The 24,945-nt window shown below is 33.6% G+C and overlaps 1 protein-coding gene across 1 annotated transcript; it reads left to right on the top strand.

Annotated features, from left to right (window-relative positions):
* Positions 1–535: 535 nt before the first annotated feature.
* Positions 536–22,569, top strand: LOC130640835 (SOSS complex subunit B1-like). Its single transcript, XM_057447405.1, has 5 exons — positions 536–682; positions 8,776–8,914; positions 11,662–11,733; positions 19,057–19,129; positions 21,741–22,569. The coding sequence occupies exons 1-5, from the start codon at positions 598–600 to the stop codon at positions 22,062–22,064; spliced, it is 693 nt and encodes a 230-aa protein (XP_057303388.1). The 5' UTR covers positions 536–597; the 3' UTR covers positions 22,065–22,569.
* The last annotated feature ends 2,376 nt before the right edge of the window (positions 22,570–24,945 follow it).

The raw sequence follows: 24,945 nt of genomic DNA, 5'->3' as shown, positions 1-24,945 counted from the left end.
AGAAGGCTCTTATCATCATAACAAAGAAAATGTATGTTTTTTTATGTGATAACTTCGTCCCCAGGACATCCTAACTGTTTTTTATTGGGATTCCGATAGTCAACTGTTAGGATCTCGGGTCTTTATAAGGGGATGTTCATATGGAGGCGGGCTGGCTCAGTTGACCGGGCTGGCTCGGTTGAGCGGGATCTCGCTGCTATTAAGAAACACATGAGAAAATAAAAATGTGTTCATATGATAACCGAGCCAGCCCGCCTTGCCGAAATCTCGCTTGTTTGTACCGAGATCTCGGTCAGCCGGGATCTCGCTGTTCTTAAGAAACGCATAAAGAAATAAAATGTGTTTATACAGGCGAGATGAAATTAACAATGGATTTAAAAAATTCTTTTGTCTGTTTATAAATCTGTTGTGAAATGTAAACAACTTTTCCATCCCGGCTGTCCGAGATGTAAAAAACTTCATATGAACACGAGATGAAAATCACCCCGGCTAGCCGAGCCAGCCCGCCTATGAACAGCCCCTAAGCCTTTTGGTCTGCCCCTGAGTTCTCTCATCTTCACATTTCCGAGAAAAGAACCCGCATCAGACAATTTCAAGATGGCAGAAGAAAAGGTCAGTTACTTAAAAGACCTAAGGCCTGGATGTAAAAATGTCTATTTGGTTTTTATTGTGATAGAAATTGGTAAGTTTTGCTTCTGTTTAACAATAAACTATTTTCCACGAGACTATATTGATCAGCTTTTCCCTAAATGCTTGCATCCCCCAATGGCAATTCGATTGCTGATGTTTACGCCTTGGAGGTTGGCGGGTGGGGGTTTTTCTGGTGAAGTCTTTTTATGCAAGTTTAGCTACATCGTTTGTGAAAGCTGAAAGCTTTTCTTAAAAAGTAGGTTTTATGGAAGATTCAAACCTTCAATGCCCAGTCAGGGACAGCTGCAAATTTAGGTGCAGGAAAGTCACAAGAGTTGTCCTGTGTCAACCCAACTTTTAAAACCATGCAAAAAATTTGCGGTAGCTATTGTTTATTTATTTGTGTGAGGCATAATTATACATCATTCTTCACATGCTGCATAACAAGCAACGCGACACTGTATATAAGCAGAACCAATTTCTATTGTTATGGTAAACTCATACCTGATCAAGTGGGTCCTCACTGCTTAGCGTATGATCTGCCAACTCCGTGAAAAAAACACATTTAACGTCCTTATATCCATATTGTTGGTTATTTCAAACTTTTATTATCGTAGCGCTATCTGTCGCGGACCGTTCGGGGGGTATGACAAGAAAAAAAAACATTTATTTGTGGATAAATAAGCCGGATCCGACATGTACTATCATCCAATAATGCCGTGATGGATCCTTCAACTTCGAGAAATTTGAAGAACACGTTTGCTTTCTGATGAGTAGCAAAGAAAACATTAGAAATTAGATTTCATTAGAATACATTCTCGAATCATTGGACCCTCAGAAAAGGCATATATATATAACATGACCATAGTTATAATCAATTAACTGAGATAACAATATATATAAAAAATTCACCACCATCGCGCTTGACTTGAAAATCACAAAAAGGTGTAGCCAGCTGAACTTACCGCCAAGTTTTTGTCATGCGCGAGTTCCGACACCCCTAAAATGATTAAGTGGTAGTATCAAACCCCCTGAATCAAATTTATTCATTAAAAATGGTAGACAGAGCTGTGGTAAGTTGTTGTAGGCTTTGAAAGCAGTTTCACGGAGTTATCGGATTCACAGAGTTGGCGGATCATAGGCTAAATAAGTAAGACATGCCCCCAATTGGGTAAATAATTTCTTGCTCCAACTAAGGACAAGCTACTGAAAAGTGCATGGAATATTGCAAAATTGTTTTGTGACAAACTTACTTTTATTATGCTGTAAACTTTATTGTCTTGGAACAAGGGTGATGATAAGTCACAAACACCTACATATATTAATCTTGTCATAAAAGCAATTGCCATAGGCCAAAATCCAAATTGTTTCCGCTGTGTCCAGGTTTGCGATTTTTAATTTTTCAATTTGTGTCAACAGCGATGGGAGTGTGCTACAACAGCAAGCATATTTTGTCTTGTCTATTCACTTTAGGCATACAATTAATACACCTCTTCACAGTGTCAATATTTCGCGCTATTCCATTCCGTAAAATATCAATCATTGCTCAATGTATCACGTGATCAAATAGCTTTGGTAGGTAAACTTTTGGTTTCAAAGGGCGGTAGCAGTCAATAGCTTTGAAAGAACAAAATAGTTGTAAATATTTTTTAAAGTTTTTTAAGGAGTTTTTTAAGGAATTTACAGACCACAAGCGGAAATGATAATAATATTCTCATTCATATTTTTTAAAAAACATGTGCTCAGCAAATGTTACCATGCAGAGTGTTTTGCTTTCACTTTGGCGCTCCCCTTTTGATTAAAAAACATCTGATTGCTAGATTCGATAAGCCTAGTACTTACTTCCCAGGGAATTTTATTTTGTGGAACATGCACTGAGAACTAGTTATCACCCGCAATACGAGCCAATAATCCGTAAATTAATGCTGAAAACCAATTAATTCTCAAGGAGATAATAAGCATCGCCAACATTGCGCATTAAGGTGTATAATAAAAAGAAACGTTGACATAAATGGTAGGACAGGAGCGTAATGAACAGCGATTAATTGACATGGTATTTACAAGTAAAATTGCATCAAATCTACTAACTTATTCATTACTTTAGACTGTGGCTAGCTTTGTTTACCTACCATAGGTAGCCATATTTAATTTCGATACTATATAGCAATGTGAGTTTGCGCATGACCAAACAAAACTGTGAAGAGGTGTATTAATAATGTTTTGTTGCAAAGAAAAAAAGGAAAAAATTTGTCTTGGCAAAAAAATGTTAGGGTAATCTTTTTTTTTGCAGGGTGGGGGGAGGGTTATATGTTAATTAATTAATAAATCAACTAGCTGTCAAGGTAAAAAAATCTTTACTTATGCAGAAAGTTATATTTTGCAAGTGCTGTTTCAAAAGTAATAAAGCAATTTTTCTCATCTTACTTAACCCTATTGGCCCAGGGTTTTTCAAATAAACAGTGCCATACTCAGACCTATTTCGATATCGTTAGAACGTATAGGCGACTAAAATAATCCGCCCAAACAAACCTTCAGTGAACAGAATTTTTTTTAGAAAAATGTGACTGTCCAGGGGAATTTAATAACAAACACTTAGCGTTTTCAAGCGCTAATATTAATGCTTTAGTGCTAACAATTAACGCTATAACGTTAATAACGCTAATACAAATTTTTTTTAATGATGATAATGTTAAGACGATAGTAATAATTAGCGTTAAAATAATGTTATTATCGTTGAAAAGCATGATTACGCCCATTTTGATTTTTTGTGTGCTGGCAAAATTTGTTTTTTAGCCATGTCAAATAATGCGAACAAGGCTGAGACCTTTCCTGACTCCTCTGTAGCTCCTTTCAAACTTTCGTCGGACAAAACGTCCGATAGATTTCCGTCTTGGTCAGACACTTTCAGATCTCAGAATTTTGGAATAGTCCTGGTCCTTTTAAACCACGAAGAAGCCTATTCATAGCTGACCTGACCTTCCTAGCTAATTTACCAACTCCTGACTTAGTTAAAAGAACTATAGAGACATAAATCTCTTTTGCTTGGCCTCTTCGTCGTTGGTAACCAGGTCTTACACAAGAAATTCAGCCATGTGGTTCTTAACTAATGCGGGGGTGAACGCTGATTGAGCAGGAATAAATCAAGTCTGCAAAACTGCACTTATAGGCGGAACAGGCATTTTATCATGGATATAATTGTAGGTTATTTCTTCATTTGACAAAACAATTGGAAACCATAGCAGGTCTGAATTTAATGGATTCTTTTCTTTATACCGCAAGTGTTATTCAAACAATTTAAACAAGTTCTATATAAACTTTGTTAAAAGTAGCTGAATATTCTGAATGAATTTTGAAGTTTTATTTAAGCCACTTGGATAAAGATTTTTTTTAATTTGAAAACGAAACATATTTTTGCTTATTTGCTTGTGATAACCTGAAAAATAAACAATAAATTTATGAAAATGACAGTATAGTCATGCATACTATTTCGGATATGTAGAAAAGGAAGTTAAGATTGAGAGAGTCGCTATGTGTAGACGCTCGATCATCATGTTTAGGGTTCACCATTCAAAACGTCCCCCACTTTTCTACCGCAAAATAATGCGCAACAAAGATCAATCTTGGAGCCCGTATTGCACGCATAACTTCCTTTGCATGTTTACACCACACTTAATTTACATGTTTACTTGAGGCATTACTTGATTTACACGTGCGAATCATCACACACCTTCTTAAATATTCCTGAAAAAGACTGTAAGAACGCATGGTGGGCTTTTGCTTAAATATCAGAATAACAAAAAATAGGTGTTGCTTTATGCTGATTTCAATTCCATTGTTAACAAATGTTTGTTTATTCGAAAAAAAAGGCTTCGCTCATACAATGGAAAATGCATTTTCCGACATCTGGAATGCTCATTTATCAAAATTTGCCATCAGTGCGAACCGAATTGAATTAAACTTTGCGAACTAATAGTAGGTCATGTAAATGTTAACATAGTGTTACATAATTTTACATATTTCGCATAAAAATATTTTTAGTGATAAAAAGTCTTTTTTATCGCTTAAATAGAAAGGATAAAAGCTAAAAAAAACAAGACAGACTATACTTTATATGTTATATATTATATATTATTATATAAATTTGTCTCCTTGTTGTTTACATGTATAGTTTTTCATCCATGTTAAACAAAGTTTAGGTGCACATCAGGAGACTAACAACGCTATTCAAAAATTTTACCATTACTATTGTACTAAAAATATAACAATGACTTGGTGCATCATTCATATCATGTGCTCAAAATGTTGTGTGATGTCCAGTACAACATGCTGGAATCAGCGTGCAACACGAGGTGGCAGAAACTCTGTGTGACCAAGTACACAAATTCCAGGGGTTTGCTTTTTAAATAGGGCAATCAAGCACGGAGTGCTTGACAATCTAGGAAAACAAGGGTATTTTTCAAAATTAAAGTCTTTGTCTTATATTCATGCAACAAAATATATTCTACTTTTTTTTCATAAAAGGAGTCATATTTGTCAGCATTTTTAAGTAATTGCTGCAATAAATCGAGATATATGTATAGGTTTCTGCACAAAAATCAGTTTTTCTTTGCAAAATTGTACAGATTCTTTGTTGCAAGTAAGCTTTTTTCTAGTTGAGACGAAAATAGGCACTAGGTAACACAGTATTTCCAATTCACATTAGCACTTGAACATTCTAACAAGGCTTTGTTAAAACACTGGTGTGCAAACAAGTAACAAATAACATCAGCTATTATTTGTCAACACAAACAAATTTCAATAAAAAAAGGCTGTAACATAACCAAAAAAAATTTGTGTGCGAGTTTGTAACAAATAAGGTGATGAAAACTGGGATGAGGTGGAAATATTTACACAAGTTAATATATAACGAAAAAGTAAAAAAAAAAAAAATATTTTTTTTTAGCATCATATAAGGGGCGGGGATAATTTAAGGCTGTTAATGACCAATTTCCGTTATGAAAAAAGAAAAATTCTTTGGGAAATAGGAAAGATTCTTCAGAGAAAAGGAGGAGGAGTCAGAGTCTAAGAGGCAATCTGTTGTTAAATTGAAATCCATGGTCAACAGCTCTTGATTTGACTATGAGAGGGGAAGGAACAATACCTTGTTTTGTCTTTTTATCTGGTTATTGCAAAGGGAAATTATTAAAATGCAAAAGGTGAAAAGTAATTTTTTTAAATTAAATCGATAAAAGATGTTACTGTGATTTGATAGAAGAATTAAAATTTTAAATGATAAAGGAAATCATTCGGTTTGACAATTGTATGTACTGAAATATTGTTTTTTCTGTTACAGGAATTGTGTGTGACAATGGCTTGTCTTTTTGGTAGTTTTCATAAACTACATGACAGTTTCTGGTAATATCTAAGCTTTTCTGTTTTACAAAGACGCATGTGTTGATAACACACCCTCTATGTTTTAAAAAGAACAAACATTTATTATTATAATCCAAAAACATTGTGGCATTTAGATTATATAATTAATTGACCAACAATGCTTTTTTTTCTCAACATTATATTTTGGATATGAAATTCATTGTTCTACTTCTGTTGTGTTTCTTTGAAATAAAAATTAAAGTTTTATAAAACATGAAAAGCAAAAATGCTGTATCCCAGAATTCTGTATAACTTCTGATTACTTTATAGAATTCACTTTAAACTTGTCGCAGATAATTTTATTTAATACAGCGTTGACAAATAGAAAAAATTAAGTTGAAGCCAGTTGGCCAATTAGGCTCTTTATTGTAACTGATTTATGAACACCAAAAGTAGATCAAGCCTTCTTTTCATTATAATTGTCTCCATTTTCACTTATATTTTTTCTCTAAAACAACTAGTATATACATGTCAGTTGAAGTACAGTTCCCTTTGAGCTGACATCAATTAATGTTTTTTGTTAAGTAAAAAAAAAGTTAATGATAGTTTACCTGACAGTGATGCTGTAGAAGGGCCAGCTGCACAGCTTTGTGCCACACTTACTTAAAGGGAACCCGAGGTATAAAATGATGTTGGACTTATATTATAGAGCTTAACAAGTTAGCTAACAGGTCTTTTTAAATTTTTTATAAAGCTCTTTTCGGTCTCAAGATATTCACATTTAAAGAATTTCAGAATTAATTATGCTGCATGAATTATGATGTCATATTTCAGTAATAGCAAATTGGACATTTTTTTCATCATTAATTTTAGACCTGTTAAGGGGTGTGCATTCAAACTTTATCAATGCATAGATATTATAAAGGTTAATTGATTAACATATTTTTTTTGCCAAAATGACACTTGTTTGCTTGTCCCAGGCCTCTTAATTTTTTGCTGACAAACTCGTAACTTTGGATCTGCAACTTGGTTAGCAATCAAATTTTGTGAGTAAACATATAGGGCTTATACAAGCTTATTTACAAGAAAATTTTCAAGAAGATTTTCTCAAAACTCCTTAAATTTCCTCTAAAAGTGGGTTTTTTAACAACTGTCTCCTCAAATTATGTCAACTTTAATATTACAACCTGTTTACAAGCTACAATGTTCTTTTTTCAAAATGCATGGAATTGTGACATTTGTACTTGTTGAGCATGTTATAAGTTCTTCCAATCAGATTATGAAGAATGGTAAGTCAATGTAGTAGTAAACTATTTCAAAGGCATGGATGATGCCTTAGAAATAAATAACAATAGAGAATTCAAGTTGGTTGATCATTTTTTTAAAAGATTGATTAATAAGTTATTTAGAGTGAAACTGATATAGATCAGATACAATTCTGTTTTGCTCCAGCACTACAGATGCAACATTTTTACTTAGACTGCTTCAGGAAAAATATTTGGAAAGGAAAAAGAATCTCTAAGGAGTGCCTTGTAAAGTTATTTAATGAGCTAGAAAAAACTAATCGTATGGAAACCTAATCTTATAGAGAAGAGCTACAAAATTCAAGCTTTAATGGAAATGCGTTTTCTACTGCAAACAATAGATCTCAAGATGAAAAAAATTACTTTGGCCATATGCTAAGAATTTACAGACTAACTCTTGAATTCTTCACCCTGTCCTTGCATCTTCTTGTATATATTTGGTTGTGCATTTTAAGACTAACTTAGCCCTTGGATTTCGCCATCTATCCCCCTACCACTTTTAATTGTTATCGGCCCTAAATCATCTGAATTTTGTAGTTGTTAATAGTCGTATATATTTCAAAAGCATTCAGAAGAAGAACAGTAGTACTTATTAAATTTTGTACCAGTTTAGTGGAGTTTCATGCTGCCAAATGAAAAGGTGAAATAGTGGACCTAATATATAGTACGCCTGCTGTATCAGGTAAAATGAGACTCTTAATTCTTGACCTACAGTCATGCTTAAAAAATGGACCGTGTCAGCTGATTGATTTAGGACAGTAACGTTAGTCATGGAAAATATCAAATTATGTCCCATTTATCAATTAATTCAGATCACAGGAAGGCATAGAAACTGACAACAAGAACCCGACTCTAATTTAAAAAAAAAAATTTAATTATTAGTATACTAAAGTTGCATCACCTAAAATCATTATCTTCTTTATACCAACATAATAATCACATTATGTCAGTTAAGTCACTTAAATGTAAGGTGACTGAATAATTATGGGAAGCATGACATTGATCACGTTTTTATTTCTTGAGGCCTACTTAATCTATCTAAGTTACATCACATAACTGTTAATAGCAGTATGATATGGCCTTGTCAAATATTTAAGGGTGCAATTATAAAAACAATATTAATTAAGAGTGAACACAAGTTTTTCTAATAGGTTTGCCAAAAAATTTTACACAACTTAAGATTGTTGTCATTATGGTCTAGCTTGCTTGCCACTACTTATTTAGTTGTGGTAATTAATTTTTAAACTGTTTAAATTTTCAAAAATAAAAAATCTCATTATGCAAAAAGGTAGTGTTTTTTTGGAATCCCAATCCCCTTAGGTAACCCCTCCTCTTTTTTATCCTCTGGTCATAAATTACTTATTTAGCTTGAAATAAAATGAGAAATTAATATTTTAACTTTCATTTTCTTTAAATAATTTAAAAATCCATTTTTTATTGTAAAGTATGGAACGTTTTTTATATTTAGTTTTATTCTTTCATCTTTCAGGTAAGCCAAACAAGACTAAAGATGGTCATGAAATTAGGACTGTCCGCGTATCTGACAAGACTGGTTCCATCAACATGTCTGCATGGGACGCCTTTGGTGCGCAAATGCAGCCAGGTGACATCATCAGATTTTCAAAAGGGTATGATTTGATAACAGCAAGTAACACTTTTACACACACAAGCCTTAATCGACAAATTTATTTAATAAGTTTTTTTTACTTGATTTATCTCAAATTTTAATAGACAATAGATAACCAATAAATAAATATCATTTTGTGTATACTAATTACATGAATTTCAAATGAGAAGCAAAGTATTAAAAATTCTCTTGGACAGATAAATTGCATCACGCTTAGTGAATGCATTGGTTGGCTTGTTTTTGTTTTTGTTATTGACTCTATTAATTCCAATCGGTCAATATTTTTGGCTCATCGGAATTAACCGAATTAACCGAGACTCCGCCTATGACTATGACTTTTGCTTCATTCAATAGAATTTTTTTTAATTTTTTTGTGTAAAAGTGATGAAGCTATAATTATTAACTTCAACAACAATAACAAAAATGACGGACCTAAAACCTATTCCTGTTATATCACGGTTTGTTTAGGGTTTGATTGGTTCTGTCTCGTATTTAAAACATTAGAATCATTTTGTTTGGTGGTTTTGTCAACACATCACAGCATGGTTGTATCTCATCTGATTTTATTGAAACCTCTATATGTCTCACACTTGTTTTATAATATAATTTTCTAAATTATATATATTTTTAATACAGGTGTAAAAAAAACAGGTCAGTGATGTAACACAGAAAGAGATGCTTGCTGAAAACCCTAAGTTTTAAAGCTAATTTAAAATATGTTTAAAAATGGATTAAATCTTCCAGTCTGCTAAAATTTTAATTTTTTTTGCAAGTCTAGATAGCAAGCACTTTTTCTACTAATGCAACAATGTAAAGAAGAGGTGTCATATATTTCGAAAACAGTAGGATCTTAAAAGAGTAGTGAAGTAAAAGATGAGAATGTTGTTAAGATTAATTGAAAAAAATCTGTCTCTGGATTACCTTCGCAATCTGATAAAAAAACTAATACCACAAAAGAAATCTGGAAATTCTCACAGGATAGCTGCAAAGTAATGGAATTTGGATTAAATTAAAAAAAAGTCATGGTAAACATTTTTCAAAAAAGCAACGCAAATATTCATGTCATTTCTTATATTAAGGGTCTCTTTGTTTAAATAATTGCAGCTTCACAGTAGTAGTTATTTTATTTATTAATTTATTTTCATTATTTGTTTCCTTGACTTGCATTACCATTTTTGTTCAATTTAAAAACTTCAACAAAATGGAAAAGTTCTGTAATTTATTCTACATTTGTGAGACCACTCTGTTCAAAGAGAATCACTTAAAGCGCTTTATTTTGAATGCGTTTGGCTGGATGCCCGGACTTGATGTGCCCCATGCCATTGAATTGGCAATCGCCTTTAAATTGGATATTTTTTTGACAAATGTATGTGTTTCACTATAAAAAATTCATGCTATACTTTCGACAAAGCTTCAGCTTTTGAAAAGAAATAGTGATAAATAAGATTAATAGTCTTCACAAACCTAAAAAAGTCTCAATTTTTTTCTTTCGTGTTTTTTGACAAATTGAATTGGAAGATAGTGTCTAAATCAAGGCTAGATACTTTTGCAAAATGGAGTTAAACAGATCTGTTAAGCTTGGCAAAGGTTTTTTGTTGAAACAGATCAATTTCCAATTTGAAACGTTTGCTTTTTTCTTCTCTAAACTTAAGGCTTACCTCCCACTTAAAACAAGTTGATTTCATATATAAGAGCTTGGAAAGTTGTCTAGGAATCTTTTTATTTTTTGAAAAATCTTTCTTGGTTTATCAAAATTTTGGACTTAAAAGATCCACTAATTATGCATGACCACGTCATTCCTAGACAATTTCCATGCGCTCTCATATGAAATCAACTGGTTTACAAGTGATGGGTAAGCTTTAAAAATGTGCAAAACGTGTCTCAAAATTTTTGAGAATTCATTTGACATGTTGGTGCCTAAAACATTAAACCACAATATTAAGGTTTTAGGTGTTGTTTTTTATTTCATCCGTGGTTAAAAAGGTTTTATGTTAAAAATTTTAAAGCACAGACGTGTTCACATCGTAGTTTAATTTCAAAATTACTTTAAAACCTATTTAAAACACGCCTAACCACGTAACAATCGAGGTTAAGACATTTAGTGAGTTTAAAGTTTAAAGGAATTGCAGTTACTTTTTGCTAAGTCAGGGGACCTGTTTTAAAGTTTTGACTTTAACTGTGAGAAAGTGCTTTGCATGAAAAGGAAAATCAGAAGTGTAAGGTGATCAAAAAGTGAAAGCCGCTGTGTAGTAGTGGTTAAACAGTGATTTGTTAGAGATGTTAAGGGAAGATTTTCTTGCAAAGTTTCTTTTGCAGCCTTTATAAAAGAGTCAACAAAGTTGCCACAGCAACAAAGTATGAAAGGAGAAATGTATTGGAACTACCATTAAAAGAATCATCATCATCACTACCGTCACCGCAACCGGCACCACTGCCACCACCACCACCACAACCATCACCACCACCACAACCATCACCACCACCACAACCATCATTGCAAACACCACAACCACTATCACTACCACCACCACAGCCAGCATCACAACCACTATCACCACCACCACCACAGCCAGCATCACAATCACTATCACCACCACCACCACAGCCAGCATCACAATCACTATCACTGCTACCGCTACCACCACAAGCAACACCACTAGGATATATTAAAAACCTGCCAATTTTATCTAGATTGTGTTAGCTATGACTCAGTTATCATCTGAAACTTCACTTCTGATTACTATCTAGATATGCTCAAGTTTGGAAGAATCAATTAACTTTGTACATTGGAAGAATTGGCACTATGGAGAAGATTGGAGAGTAAGTTGGCACAATGATAAATTAACTGCCCCCTGACTGTCACATGTTCCAATCTGAATCTTTTCTTGATAGTCATTTTTGCGTCGTAAAGTTAATTGCCTTCTCTTTTTTGTTGTTGTATACACTTTGAATAGATATTATTATCCTTCACCCTAGCAGCTATGTATTTATGACGTATAAGTATTATACTTCTGTTCCTTGCATTGTGAGCACAGAGCACGTTGCAGAAAAACAGTATAAAATTTTTGAATTTCAAAGCTTGAAACATTGTTGGATTGTAGGGATTGTTATATATATTTATGAATTTACTAAAGTTCTCAAAAGGTTTGGAACTAAAGTCATTGTTTTGAGGGTGCCTCTGTAATTATATGATTTAAAAAATTGAATTTTGCCAATTGTGAGCAAAAAGTTGAATCCACATTTGTTGAGAACTGCTCAGAACATACCCATCTGATGTTCATGGCCTTTCCTTAGGAATGATTCCATTATCCTGGAAAATCAAGAATAATCAGAATTTTATTTACATTCCAAAAATACGACCAGCAATAATAATTATTTTTGTGATATATTTTCATATCATCTTTAGACTAAAAACAAATATAAAAACAGTTAAAATGGGTACATATTAAACATCAAACAGCGTGCATTTACAGTCCACATGAAATCAACAAATTAAAAAAAAGGCACGTAAAATATACTGCACCTGTAACGTAAGAGTTTGCTATGAATTTACAATTTACTGACTAAAGCATGTGGTCTGGAAGTTTGCTACATATAAAAAATTTAAATAGTACACGAGATTAAAAAGAAATTTTGAATATATTTGAAAATATTTTGGACAGATGACATTGTTGTGTGATCACAGTTTGCCCTCTGACCTTCTTGGCAGTTGACGCATCAAGATGCGCTATTAACTCTCTTAAGTCAAAGAATAAAGGGCATTGGAGTCGAGACCGTTGGGAAGTTAAAATTTCGTGTTGTGGTGGCAAGCTCCTGTACACTATTAACAGTTAAATTGAAAGGGGAAAATGAGAGCGTTTGAAAGTTCAACTTCACATAAATCGAACTGACGTTAGCATCGGCGATTTAGTGCCGATATGAACTAGAAAGGCTGCAGGTAAACTTTAGACAATGTATAAGTTTTCATGTCCTTGTCGTTAGTAACTTCAAGTTAACATCTATAAAAGTTGAACACGATCACTAAGGAGTGGTAATCGTTAAGTGACGTCAATATCTAATTACCGTCCACCTGGAATTTTTGTTGTTGCTTAGCAGCGGACCTGCTTCTTATTCATAGAATTTATTAAACTTCACCAGTAAAATAGACATGCCTTGTTTTAAAACCTGTAAATTTGTAACTGAGCCTTGGTCATCTCTTTGTTCTCTTTTTTTTGGCATTTGATGTTTTTTGGTTCGTCTGTTTCTGTACAGCCTTTCGTGTAAAAAAGATTTTCAAAATAAACAAATAAGCTGGAAATACGCAAATAGCTGTCACAGAGGTTTCTAACTATCTTAAAAAAGTATTAGATTCAAGAATATTAAAGGCATTATTATGATTGCGAGGTTTGTGCCAAAAGTTAACGTCGGAAAATTATTAAATTCTCAATGTCTACAAATATATTATTATGTTAGCTGTTTAGCTGTGTGGTGGTAGTAACAGCTAGCGACAGGCAAATTTCTTGTTGATTTTCCCGCGGATTTAAGGCTTGTTTTATTTAATTTTGTCAAAGTATTTTTTAACGTTTGTCAATCAAACCAAGTGCGTATATTCGTAGCTTTTCCACTGGGATTGATCAAACATCAGGCAGAGGGGTGGGTTGTGGTAGATTAGTCAAAAGATAATCAAGAGATGTTAAAAGTTTAGCAGTTTTGGACACCCAGTGTATACTTGTCCTTATGACGGAATGAGATTCTAAATTTAGATCCTACAAGAATTTTGTTGCCATGATAATTAAAGGCCCCATTGTGTATATTGTTAGACCTTATGTTCAGCAAAGCCAATGCTGAAAGTTTGGCTGTTGGCCAAGTTGTTATCTTGTCAGGAATTACGTTGTTCCTGAGTTAATAGAAAGCGCTTTTTGTAATTAAGTAAAAAGGGGATCATTATGTTGTGAAATAGTTTTTCATGCAACTAAATTATTATGGGGAAAGCTTGACATGACTTAAATTTAAAAATATTTAACGCTTTACTTTTTTAAAAAAACTAAAAACATAGCGCTTAGAAGCGTCTTCAGATTCAAATAGGGAGATTTTAAGCAAATGTTAAGTATGTTATTCAGCCTTGGTAAATATTTCTAATGTGTGTTTTTTTACAGGCTTTTTTAATTCTTTATACACAATAAGTCTAATTAATATCACACTATCTGACTTGCATTGTGTAATTATACCTTTAGTTTTGTCACCAACAAAAAGTAGCAGATAGCAACATTACCCCCGCTTTTGCGTTCAAAATAATGCAAAAACAATTTAGTTAATGCATTTTTTTGAAAGGGGAGGAGGGGGGTTATAAGTTAAGTAGCTGTAAAATAAAATGTGATTTGCAGAATAACACATTTTTTTTCTTATGAAGTCTTCAGCGGTAAATTAATGTTATTTTGGCGGGAAAAGAGACTTTAGTCTGCAAAATACACACATTTTGATAAGATTACAGGTTTGTTTTGATGAAGAAACAAAGACAACTTTTTCGGTTGTATCTATTGCGAAAAAATACATTGTTGTTCTTAAAATCATTATTTTCTGGAGTGACTATAATTTAACGAAGAGTGTAAAAGAGTATTCACTCAGCGTTGCAAGTTACAAGTTTAATCTGAGCGTCCTAAATATGTTGTAGTCAAATTAGACCAGTATCAATTAAAATAATGAAAAAATTGAAAAACAATATATTTTTTTCAAAGGGGGGGGAGGGGTTGATGACATCAGCAAATAGCGCATGTCCATCTTTTGTAGCGTTTAACAAAGGTATTGAGAAATTCATATTTTAGATGTTTGTTGCACTTCCTGTTAACTATCGGTGTGTTTGGAGTTCCAGTCTGAAAATTTTACATCATCACAAATTTTTTTAAAGTTTTTTTTTTTGGAACTCACTAAGTGATGTAACCAACCAATGCTACGCCTTCTTAACTATCAAATATTTTGCGTAATGACACCTCACAACACATGGTTTTTATTCTTTAAAAAATGATCTAATTAGTTTCGAAGTTAATGTGAATACATTGCATGAAAATATCAATTACACCGTTGGTAGAAGTTTAAAATATAAAAATCATGCCTTGTACAAGGAAAGAAATTAAATCGCAATTTATTTGCAGCGTCTTTATGTAGGGCGCTCTTTATATGAAACTCCTGTATGAATCGCGATTTGTATAGCGCGCGAATTGTATGAAGCATCATCTGTATGGAGCGCCGTTTGTATGACGCGCGAATTGTATGGAACGTCATATGAAACGCCATTATGGTTTAGTAGCTTAACATGAATTGTGTTGTTTTCTTTTTAAAAACTAATCCATAAACGTCTTTCATCCTTTTCTTAATCTAATATTGAATCTTACAATGAATAGAGCCTGTTTATTTCAACACGTGAAATGCCTTGCTTTTACATCACCAAGTGATAAAGATATGTGCAATTAAGCCATCCGAATTTTTTACCATAGAAATTGATTGTTGCTAGTCATAATTAAAAAGCTTTATAACGTGGAAAGCTATTTACAATTAAGAAATGATTTTGCTCATCAAATACTCCCACACGCAATTTCAAAGTCCTGTTTTTTTTAAATAGATCTTGACATGACTTTTATTTTCAACTACATTTCCTCACGGTCAAGCTGTCATAGAAAGAACCTGCATTTAGCGCGTAATCTCTATTTGTCGGATACTTTTCTTTAGCGAACAATTTTTATCTAGAAGTATAGAAATAGGCTTTATCAGCGCTGGTTTTAAATTCTTTATTTTTTTTAAAACTGCAATGTTGTTTTTTGGCACCTTTTTACGTCAATTAAAGTTTTTGTCAAACTTGTTTAACACGCTGCAGTTTTGTAAACAAAAGTGTTTCGAAAAAATCGAATTGGTGTTTTATTTTAAAAGGTTTCTGTTAATTAAGTTCTTACTTGAACCGAAAACTTTGAAGATAAAAGTTAGATGAGTTTATAATTAAAGCCACCTAGCTACAAAGCCAATGCCATAGTGCCGCCTTTGGGGCGTAGAGAAAAAGGGGAATTTTGAACGATTGCGCACTTTGTATGGTTTCTTCACGACTAGTAAAGTAATTTTCGTTTCCAAGAAACATTTGTTGTCATTAAAGTCAATCCATTGTCTCTATTTGTTGTGCTGACGCATGAAATTTGTTTTGAAATCATGACAGTTGACAAGCTGACGAACTTTTTAAATTGATTCCATTTTGGATATATTGGGCTTCATAATTTTGGTCTTGATTAACCCAGAATTTTACGCAGGAAGCTGTAACTGAATCGCCATGTTAGGGTTAGATAACATGATTCCTCAACCTCATCCCCAGGGCATCTTATATCTTTCTGACATCGGTACAGCGTGTTGATATAAAAAAAATTAGACAGCAGGCGCTGGGAACGAAGTTGATGGTTCCTCTGAAGCCATCAATTTTATCAAGAATGAAAAAATAATACAAACCACCGATTTCCAATTTCTTCTTAAATTTCATTCAAAACGTAGTTTGGCGAAGAAAATTGAACTGTCAGTGACAAGAATAAAATCATGTTTTCACTTAAAATAAGTACGATGAATTAAACTTTTCCTCCATGTTTGTTTTTGTTGTTGTTGTTTTCACTAGATGGTATTGTCAAATTTAAAGAAATTAATTTTTTGGATATATTACTGCTAATTGGTGGTTGTTCGCTGACAGTGTTAAATTTTATTTTTTTACTGGTCCATACTGGTTTAAACTAGTTTCTAACCAGCGGATGTGTCTTTCAGATAAGTCGTATTTTTCATATTCCTAAGTTGTTAAGAGCTGGATCTGAAATTTGGCTGAAAAAATAAGCAATCGCTCTCCAATTGTCCAGGCTAAAAAGTCTTTTTTTTTCTACTAAATTCTAACTTTAAAGCACAAAAGGCAATTGTAAAGCTAAACTTTTGTGAAATTTAAGTTTACGCCTAACAACCTCTTAGCAACTTCGAGACTGGAATTAAATTTTTAACCGTAGCAAGTTAAAAATGGAATTGGCGATCATTTTTATCAGTTAAAAGTTTTTCTTTTAATTTTGATTAAGTTAAGTATAGGCACTTTATAAAATCATGAAAAAAAATTTAAAAAAACAGGGGGGGATTATAATCTTAATCAAAAAACAAGAACGAGGAGTAATGAGGAAAAACTTTACAAACTTTTTTTGTCCATGTAACTTTTCAAATATTTTGCAGTGACGTTCGTACCGGTTTAATTTGTTTTTGACGCTGAGAAAAATTAGCCTGACATTCCAATCATATCAAACTATGTTCCTGATGGATGTTATACAGATGACGCTATACACTCCTTTTGTTAGAGGTAGCTAGACAGAGGGAAAATGTATTTTGGACAAGACTTAAGACTTTTGGGGATCGCAATTCAACTAAAAAATTTTCTAGGTTCCTCTTTTACCCTTCTGTATTATATATACACTAGTCGGTGGCCCATGCATAAGTCCACCAGTTTGCCCGTCCTTTTTTTACCGCATTTCGTTGTCTCACTACTACGGTTACCACTTTGCGTGACAGACGGACGTATATATTCTTGAAAAAATAGATTTTTTTTTCAACAACATATCGATTATTAGCATTAGTTTCTAGCTCCGTGTACAAAACCTTTTTCTCCTTCTTTTCGCATGGTTCCTCATCCCTCCATTTGTTTTAAAAGGATTCGAAAATACCATAATCATCAACGTCCTTGTTTCGGTTCAGCACATCAAGTAGTTTCGGTGACAAGCGTAACTGCATCCAAAAATGCGGAACCCCGTCTGAATGTGATGATAAAAAATCATCTCGAAGTGCCTGTTAATTGTCAAAACAATCTCTCTCCATCGCTGTTTATTTTAGCTTTGTGTGATTTTGAAACATTGCTCTCCGTCGCATAGACTTTTCTTTTTTTATAATTTAAATTTTTACTTACTTTGAAATACTATCTGACTCACCCTCCGCTTTAAACAGTCCCCTGTATCAAACTAATATTTTGGTCCCTGATTTTTCTCTTCCGATATCATTAAATTATGTAAATTGTGTTTATTCAAACCAAGTAGGCAACATTACTATGTTTATATTGAAACTAAAGAAATATATTTAAGAAAACAAATATATAAAAATAGTCGCGCATGTTATTATTTCCAGGATTATAATGGACTAAAAAAAACAAAATGTTAAAAGTGGATAAAAAATTTCTTTTTGTTTGGTTTTTTTTAATTAATTCAAGAATAATAAAAAAAGTGGATAGCAAAGAATGGATAGAGTTAGTCGGAAGTCTAAGCACCGATGGAATATATATTTGCCTTTAAAAACATACGTGATGTGATTTTCGGACTCGATTGGCTTGCACCTAATTAGCTATGTAGATCAGCCAATAAAAATTTATTCAGGATAACAATAAAATTTCTAACGTGACGCAATTGTAAAAAGATGCTTGATTCGATGATGCAAAGTTAGGAAGACCTTCAGAAAGTTTACTTCTACCTAGGAGGATAACTTCCACAGATGACAGTTTCGAAGCGCTACGAAACGGTGCATAGCAGTTTCCTTAAGGGGGCAAAGACAACACAAGGAGCTGTGTTTGCTACTGAATTCTATATTTGCTTGAAAAAGGTGATGGATACCTTGATGAAAAGGTTGTCAGTGATGCCTCGCGCAGCGTTGTTAGTATTCTTGTACCTTATCGGGGGAACAAACCGGGTTAAAGTGGCCAATTTGTTCCTACTTAAAAGTCAGCCAACTAGTTTTCATATTAACTAATAAACTTTGATGACTACAGAAGAGGGGAAGATAACAAGGAAGAAAATACAGATTTTTGTTTCGAAACATAATACGTTACTTTTTTTTAAAAGGATGCTTAAAAAACTAAAGTTCATTTTCATTCCACGATAAGGTCCGGTCCCTATAGAAAATTTGGAAAAATATTGCCAGCTAAGTAGAATTTAAGAAGATTTAAGGTGTAGTTTTTCTTAGTAAGCCTTTTCACCGCCATTAGCTTGACCTAAGTGTAAATCACTAAAATCGAAAATTAACAGCCGATATTTAATCTTAAATTTTGTCTGAATTGCGCATATTAAAACTTACTTTTTTTTTTTTTTTTTGTATTTTCGTATGTAAGCAATTTGTTAATTTATTTTTTAGGTTTTGCATGTTGTTCTCGGAACTGCCAAACTTCAGCGAACCAAATCAAGAGTACATCCAACTATCAAAACAGGTAGATATGACCCACTCAACTCTCAAATATTATTCCTAATATTACTTCTACCATAATGAGAGTAATTTAAATGGAATTAAGAAGGTAATACTGCGTTATAGTCGTCTCGTTTGATAAGAAATAGGAAAAAGTGTCGTTTTGCACACTTGCGTTCTCAGAATAGCAATGACGTAATCTTGACCTCGACCCACGTCTTTTTTTTTTTCTGCAATGTGATTTTGTATGAACACTTTTCGCAGTTTTAAATGAAATTTTAAAACCTTTTGAGAGGACACTGTTTTTCAGGGATAACACGCATGTGGTGTGTTTTCAAAATTGCACTCAAGTTGTGTGGTTTGCTTGTAGTCAGAGCTTTACTATTTCACTGGATTTATTTTCCAGAACGCTCTTACCGCCACCGCGGTAAAATGCGGGAGAGACTTTATTTTTACGAGAATTATTCTTTTGTCCATCAAAAAATTTTGTATATTGATCCTAACTTTAAAACGTTTTTTTTTAGTAAGGCACTTTAAAAATTTGCCCAGGACGTAAGGTGCTGAAGAACGTAGGGGAATGAAAGAGTGTAGGGTGATGAAATTGTGTAGGGTGATAAAAGAGTGTAGGGTGATGAAAGAGTGTAGTGTGATGAAAGGGTGTAGTGTGATGGAAGGGCGTAGGGTGATGAAAGGGCGTAGGGGGATGAAATAGTGTAGGGTGATGAAAGGGTGTAGGGTGATGAAAGAGTGTAGGGTAATGAAAGAGTGCAGTGTGATGAAAGGGTGTAGTGTAATGGAGGGCGTAGGGTGATGAAAGGGCGTAGGGTGATGAAAGAGTGTAGGGTGATGAAAGGGGTCAGTGTGATGAAAGGGTGTAGGGTGATGAAGGGGTGTAGGGTGATGAAAGGGCGTAGTGTGATAAGAGTGTAGGGTGATGAAAGGGCGTAAAAACAATTTTCAAGATATTGTGTGAAATCATGCACTCTATGCCTAACGTTGTTTACAAGCACTGTCATAATGAATGGCACCTAACAACGTTTTTGACAAAAGTAGCAACCGTGTCTGAAATTAGAAAGGTACCCAGCTACGTTTCAAATTACTGCGGAAACGATAAACACGTTCTGCGGCGCATCGTAATTATTGTCGATTCAGTTTTTAAAAATATTTTGCTTTCATTGGACCCGATGAAAACAACAATTAACCTTGCTGACGTCATTTACGGCGTGGTATTTTTATAAAATTTTTTTTTTGCTAATGCAAAAATAAATTTGCACGAAATGATTCGTTGTGTTGCAAGCAATGTGTGGTTGCTAGCTTTTTTTTATTTCAAGTTATAGCGTTGCTTTATTGTAGCTTGGCTTTATAATGATTAATAGACTTAACGTAAATTCAATTATGGAATTTATGAGAGAAGAGCTGGAGAACCCGTTTTGTTTTTATAAGCAACTTCGGATGTAGGTCAGATCTCAATTGCTGATTTGTTTAACGTGGCCTTGAAGCTTACCTTCCAAGTTGATTTTATATGAAAGAGCTTGGAAAGTTGTCGAGGAATCTTTTTATTTTTTTTTGGAAAAACCGATATTGGTTCTCAAGATTTTAGACTTCGAAGTTCCACTTTCTTGTGTTGAAATTTTTTTTTGTAAAAAGTATACAACACGTTTTGTCAGGCGAGCTCAAAAAAGTTGTTTGTCTAAAAAAACTTGAAACTGATGATGCCTTCACGAAGACCATTTAAGGGACCGTCATTGTTGCTGCCAATTATTTGATGTGCGATGGGTTTTTTTTAATTGTGGAGTTTGAATACTGTTGTAAAATAAAAAAATAAAAAAACTGCGGTAAAAAGGACAAGAATGCAAGTTCACCCTATAAATAAAATACCAATGTTTACAAGACTGGATTTTTTGTACATAGGTTAAAAGGCAAGACCATGTCAGATAAAACCGCTGCTATTATTAAAATTGATGAAAATTATTATAAAGAACAAAGGCTGTAATTAATATTTTCAACTATTTTTAGATAAAAATACCAAAATTCTAATCAGACTGTTTATTATTCTTGTTTCTCTGTTGTTTTAAACAGTACACCTGTTGTTTTTAACCTGAAATCCCAGCCTGAAATTCTTAAAAAGCAAATTCTTATCAAACATCACGTCGCACTCAAAGTGATTCCTGGTTGAAATAGAACGAAATCATCGTTAAAAAAAAAAATTTAAGAATGCGTTCTATCACGTTTTCTTTACAAACATTTAAAAACAACAAAAACAAACTACGACATTTTTTGACAGTTTCATAGAATCCGTTTGATTTGTTTTGGTTTTGGATGAGAACCACAATTGAACACAACTTCGAACATTCAAACATGGACAATTATGACAAGTGTCACGTTTTCTTAAGTTAGGTAACTTAAGAAAAAGCTTAAAGGAAACAGCAATGTATAATTAAAATAATGTTTGCTATGCGACATAATATGTCGGCACGCACAGTAAAGTTGGATCTGTAATAAATTCTCGTGTTTTCGATTGTTTGTTTGTTTGTTTGTTTTTTTACGCATACTACTAGCGATAAATTTCGTCTGTAATTTTTCATGGAAAGACTTCTTTTATTTTATCTATAAATTGTTTGTTTTTTTATGTTTAGCAAACAAGCGACAAAAGAAGCAACCTAGACGCGGGCCAGCCCACTCATTCACCACCACCACCACCCCCTCCACCAGACGGCTCCACACTCCACCCATCCAGCAGTAACAAGTCCACATCACAAAGGTTTCATCCTTACCAACGAAACCAAGGCAGTGAGAAGGGTGATCCCAGACTGCTACGGCGCCAAAATAGTGATAATATCGTCAAACATCCACCAAGTGATCCGCGACAACGTCTTGCCGCGTCGCAACAGTCGCCTGCGAGTGGCATGCAACAAAAGCCGTCGCAAGTTAACTTGAGTAGAGATCCTAGACGAAGGTGATGCTCGCAGGATTGCGTGTAGAAAAACAATTCGTCCAAGTTTGACAGCTAAACTAAATTATAAAAGCATGTATTGCATTAAAAGGATGCTTGATGGTGGTCCGAAATCCTAGTTGCTATGGTGATGTCATTGTGCCGTTTTGTTCGGTATTTTAATTGCTTGTGATATTCTTTTGTCGAATTAAAGAAACAAATTGCTATGGGAAACGACGCTCGGCAAGCGTGTCATCTGCGGAGAAAAATAATATTTATATTGACAATTTTTCACAGAGAACCTTGTTTAATCTTTTTGCGCGGTTAGTAAATCCATGTTTTTAGGTGAAGTAGATAACCATTTCTCAATGCTTTCAACAACAAAAAATTTTTGTGAAACTTTGCTATGGTTCAAATAACAACTTTAGGTAAATTTTTTTTGAAATTTGAATGTTAATACGAAATTATTTATTTATTTTTGTTTTTCTTCCGTGTATTTTTAAACACGTAATCAGACTCCCCCCAATGTAAAATTCCGAGATAGTGCTCCATTTCTTTTGTTGTTGTCGAAGAACATCTTTTCTCTCCTTTCTCGGGTCATATTTTATAAATAATTTATTACCCCCGTTTTTGATCAATATTAATTTAAACAATTCAATGGTTTAATGTGATCACGTGATTTGAGATGTTTTGATTGGTTAATAAAACAATTGTACAATTACATAATATTAATGTTTAATAATAAAAGTTTTCCTGTGCAAAACGTTTGTATCTTAATTTGAAGCCATGGTCATATGTGGATTAAAAATGTGCTTTCAACTTTAAGTGTAAAATGTTTTTTTACACTCTTATATCTTGTGTAAATAAAATCATTCAAATATTTATACGTACAGCATAATATTTGTTTTGTTTTTTTAACATCGTATTTTGGCCGGCAGAACTGTTTTATTAAAATGATTGTTTATATAAATTGTGATGTTTTACTATAGTACGTGTGGGCAGGCTAGTATGTTTTTAATTAGTGAAAACAAAATTGACCTGGCGGGCGTATGACGGGTTATAATGAAACATGCGCTCTATCATGTTATTTTTTAGTTGGCTGTTGTGAGTCGTGCTGCCCGTCAAGCATGGCTGGAAGTAAATCACCTACAAGTACTTGCAAAAAAGCTTGGGTACGTACAATGAAAAATCCCGTTTTAAAATGTGCTGTATGTAAACATCGGAGTGTGTTTAAATGTATGCGATGTAAAAAAGTTTATTATTGTGGAAAAAAACATCAAACTTTGCACTGGCGTAAACACAGAGAGCTGTGCAGGACTTTTAAAAGCGTTATCCAGCAAACTGGTGTAACGAAAGTGATAAATTGCGGACCAGATGATTTTTTTTTAAATGCTATGAAACTACAATGTTATGAAGAGCTTGTAGTGAAAGTTTTACAAGCATTGATGAAATGCGGAGTCTGTGTTATAGACAACTATATTCATGACGAAATTGCACGAAATGTGTTAATTGAAACCGAGGCTATACACGTGAAATTGGAGAGTCGAAGGCTGTCAGATGAAAGTAACTTATTTAGAAGTGACGAAGTGACGTGGGTAACTGGGGAGGAGAAAGTTCACCCGAAAATAAAGATACTAGTTCAGTCTTTTGACAATCTTGTGATGTCTTTAAATTTAAATAAAATAAACAACACACCCGTCACGCATAAGTCTCACTTGCAAGTGTCTTGTTTTCCACAGAGTACGTTTGGTTATAAACCTCATGTCGATAACCCAAATGATAACGGACGTGTTTTGACATGTGTCTATCACTGTAATAAAAATTATAATCGAGACAAAGATGGTGGTGTCTCAAGATTTTACGTAAACGAACGCACGAAATATGTGGACATTGAACCTCGATTTAATCGCGCTGTGTTTTACTGGTCGGATAACCGCGTGTTACATGAAGTCGCACCGTGTCGTAGCAACATTTTCTCTCTGACGTCATGGTACATGAGCTTGCTAAACAAAAATTCACTTGCGACGGAGTTTTCCTCCGTCAATGCAGCGTTAACTTGCACAAGCGCAAGACCTGTAAAAACCCGCGAACTGAACTCTGTAACATCTTCACAACTCACAAACAATGATTTGCTTTCGTTTCAGAAAGCTGAGCAAATTTCTGCGTCGTGTTCACGTTTTAGATATAAATACGACGAACTGTCGTCTCGTTCGCAGATGTTAACATCGCGCGTGATGATGCCAGTATAAATTATGACTCGATGATCATTTCTGCTTATAAGATCCGATGGTGCAAAACTTTATAAACTGGTTATGGTTAGACGAGACAACGTGGCTGGACAAGTTTTGTAACCTTTGAATGCAGCAGGATTTTTCAGATGAAAATTTCGTTTTCCAATAATGTTAAAGTTATTAGTGAATTTATTAAATGGATTTGTTTTTTAAAATCTTTCACAGGAAATATGTAATTCTAACTTTATGTTAGTTTTGTATTTTACCTAAAATTTAATCTTGTAGTTTTTTAATTGTGAAAGGAGCAGAATCAGTATAACATACTGTACTCACCATGTTGTGCAACGAGAACCCTTTAAATAATTTGGACTTTTTTGTGAACCTTTAGAGTTTAAAAATGATGTTTTCTCTTTTACTTAACTTTTATGGCTGACAACCTGAGATCTGTGCAAAAGGTGTTGACTTCATCTGCAACCTCTCAAATGATCCTATTCTCGGATAAGAGGAGTGCTTGGAGTGGAAATATTTTAAATTTTACGAGTAGTTTTTCTACGACTTTTTTCCGGAGGATAAAATATCCCCGTGTAAATAAGAAGCAGTAATGTGTCTAAAATATTGAATTGAACTACAAACAATGACAACATGGCAGAATTTCTGTTTTTGACCTTATAATTGTTA

Source organism: Hydractinia symbiolongicarpus, chromosome 4 (assembly GCF_029227915.1).
Source record: "Hydractinia symbiolongicarpus strain clone_291-10 chromosome 4, HSymV2.1, whole genome shotgun sequence".
Classification (NCBI taxonomy): domain Eukaryota; kingdom Metazoa; phylum Cnidaria; class Hydrozoa; order Anthoathecata; family Hydractiniidae; genus Hydractinia; species Hydractinia symbiolongicarpus.
The sequence above is the reverse complement of the archived record's forward strand: the minus strand, read 5'-3'. Positions and strand labels throughout refer to the sequence as shown.

Excerpts from the sequence above, each read along its gene's own strand:
- LOC130640835 (XM_057447405.1), top strand. The coding sequence starts at position 598 with ATGGCAGAAGAAAAGGTCAGTTACTTAAAAGACCTAAGGCCTGGATGT. Across the intron at positions 8,915-11,661 it reads ATCATCAGATTTTCAAAAGG|ATATGCTCAAGTTTGGAAGA; the intron begins GTATGATTTGAT and ends ATTACTATCTAG. Across the intron at positions 11,734-19,056 it reads ACTATGGAGAAGATTGGAGA|GTTTTGCATGTTGTTCTCGG; the intron begins GTAAGTTGGCAC and ends TTTATTTTTTAG.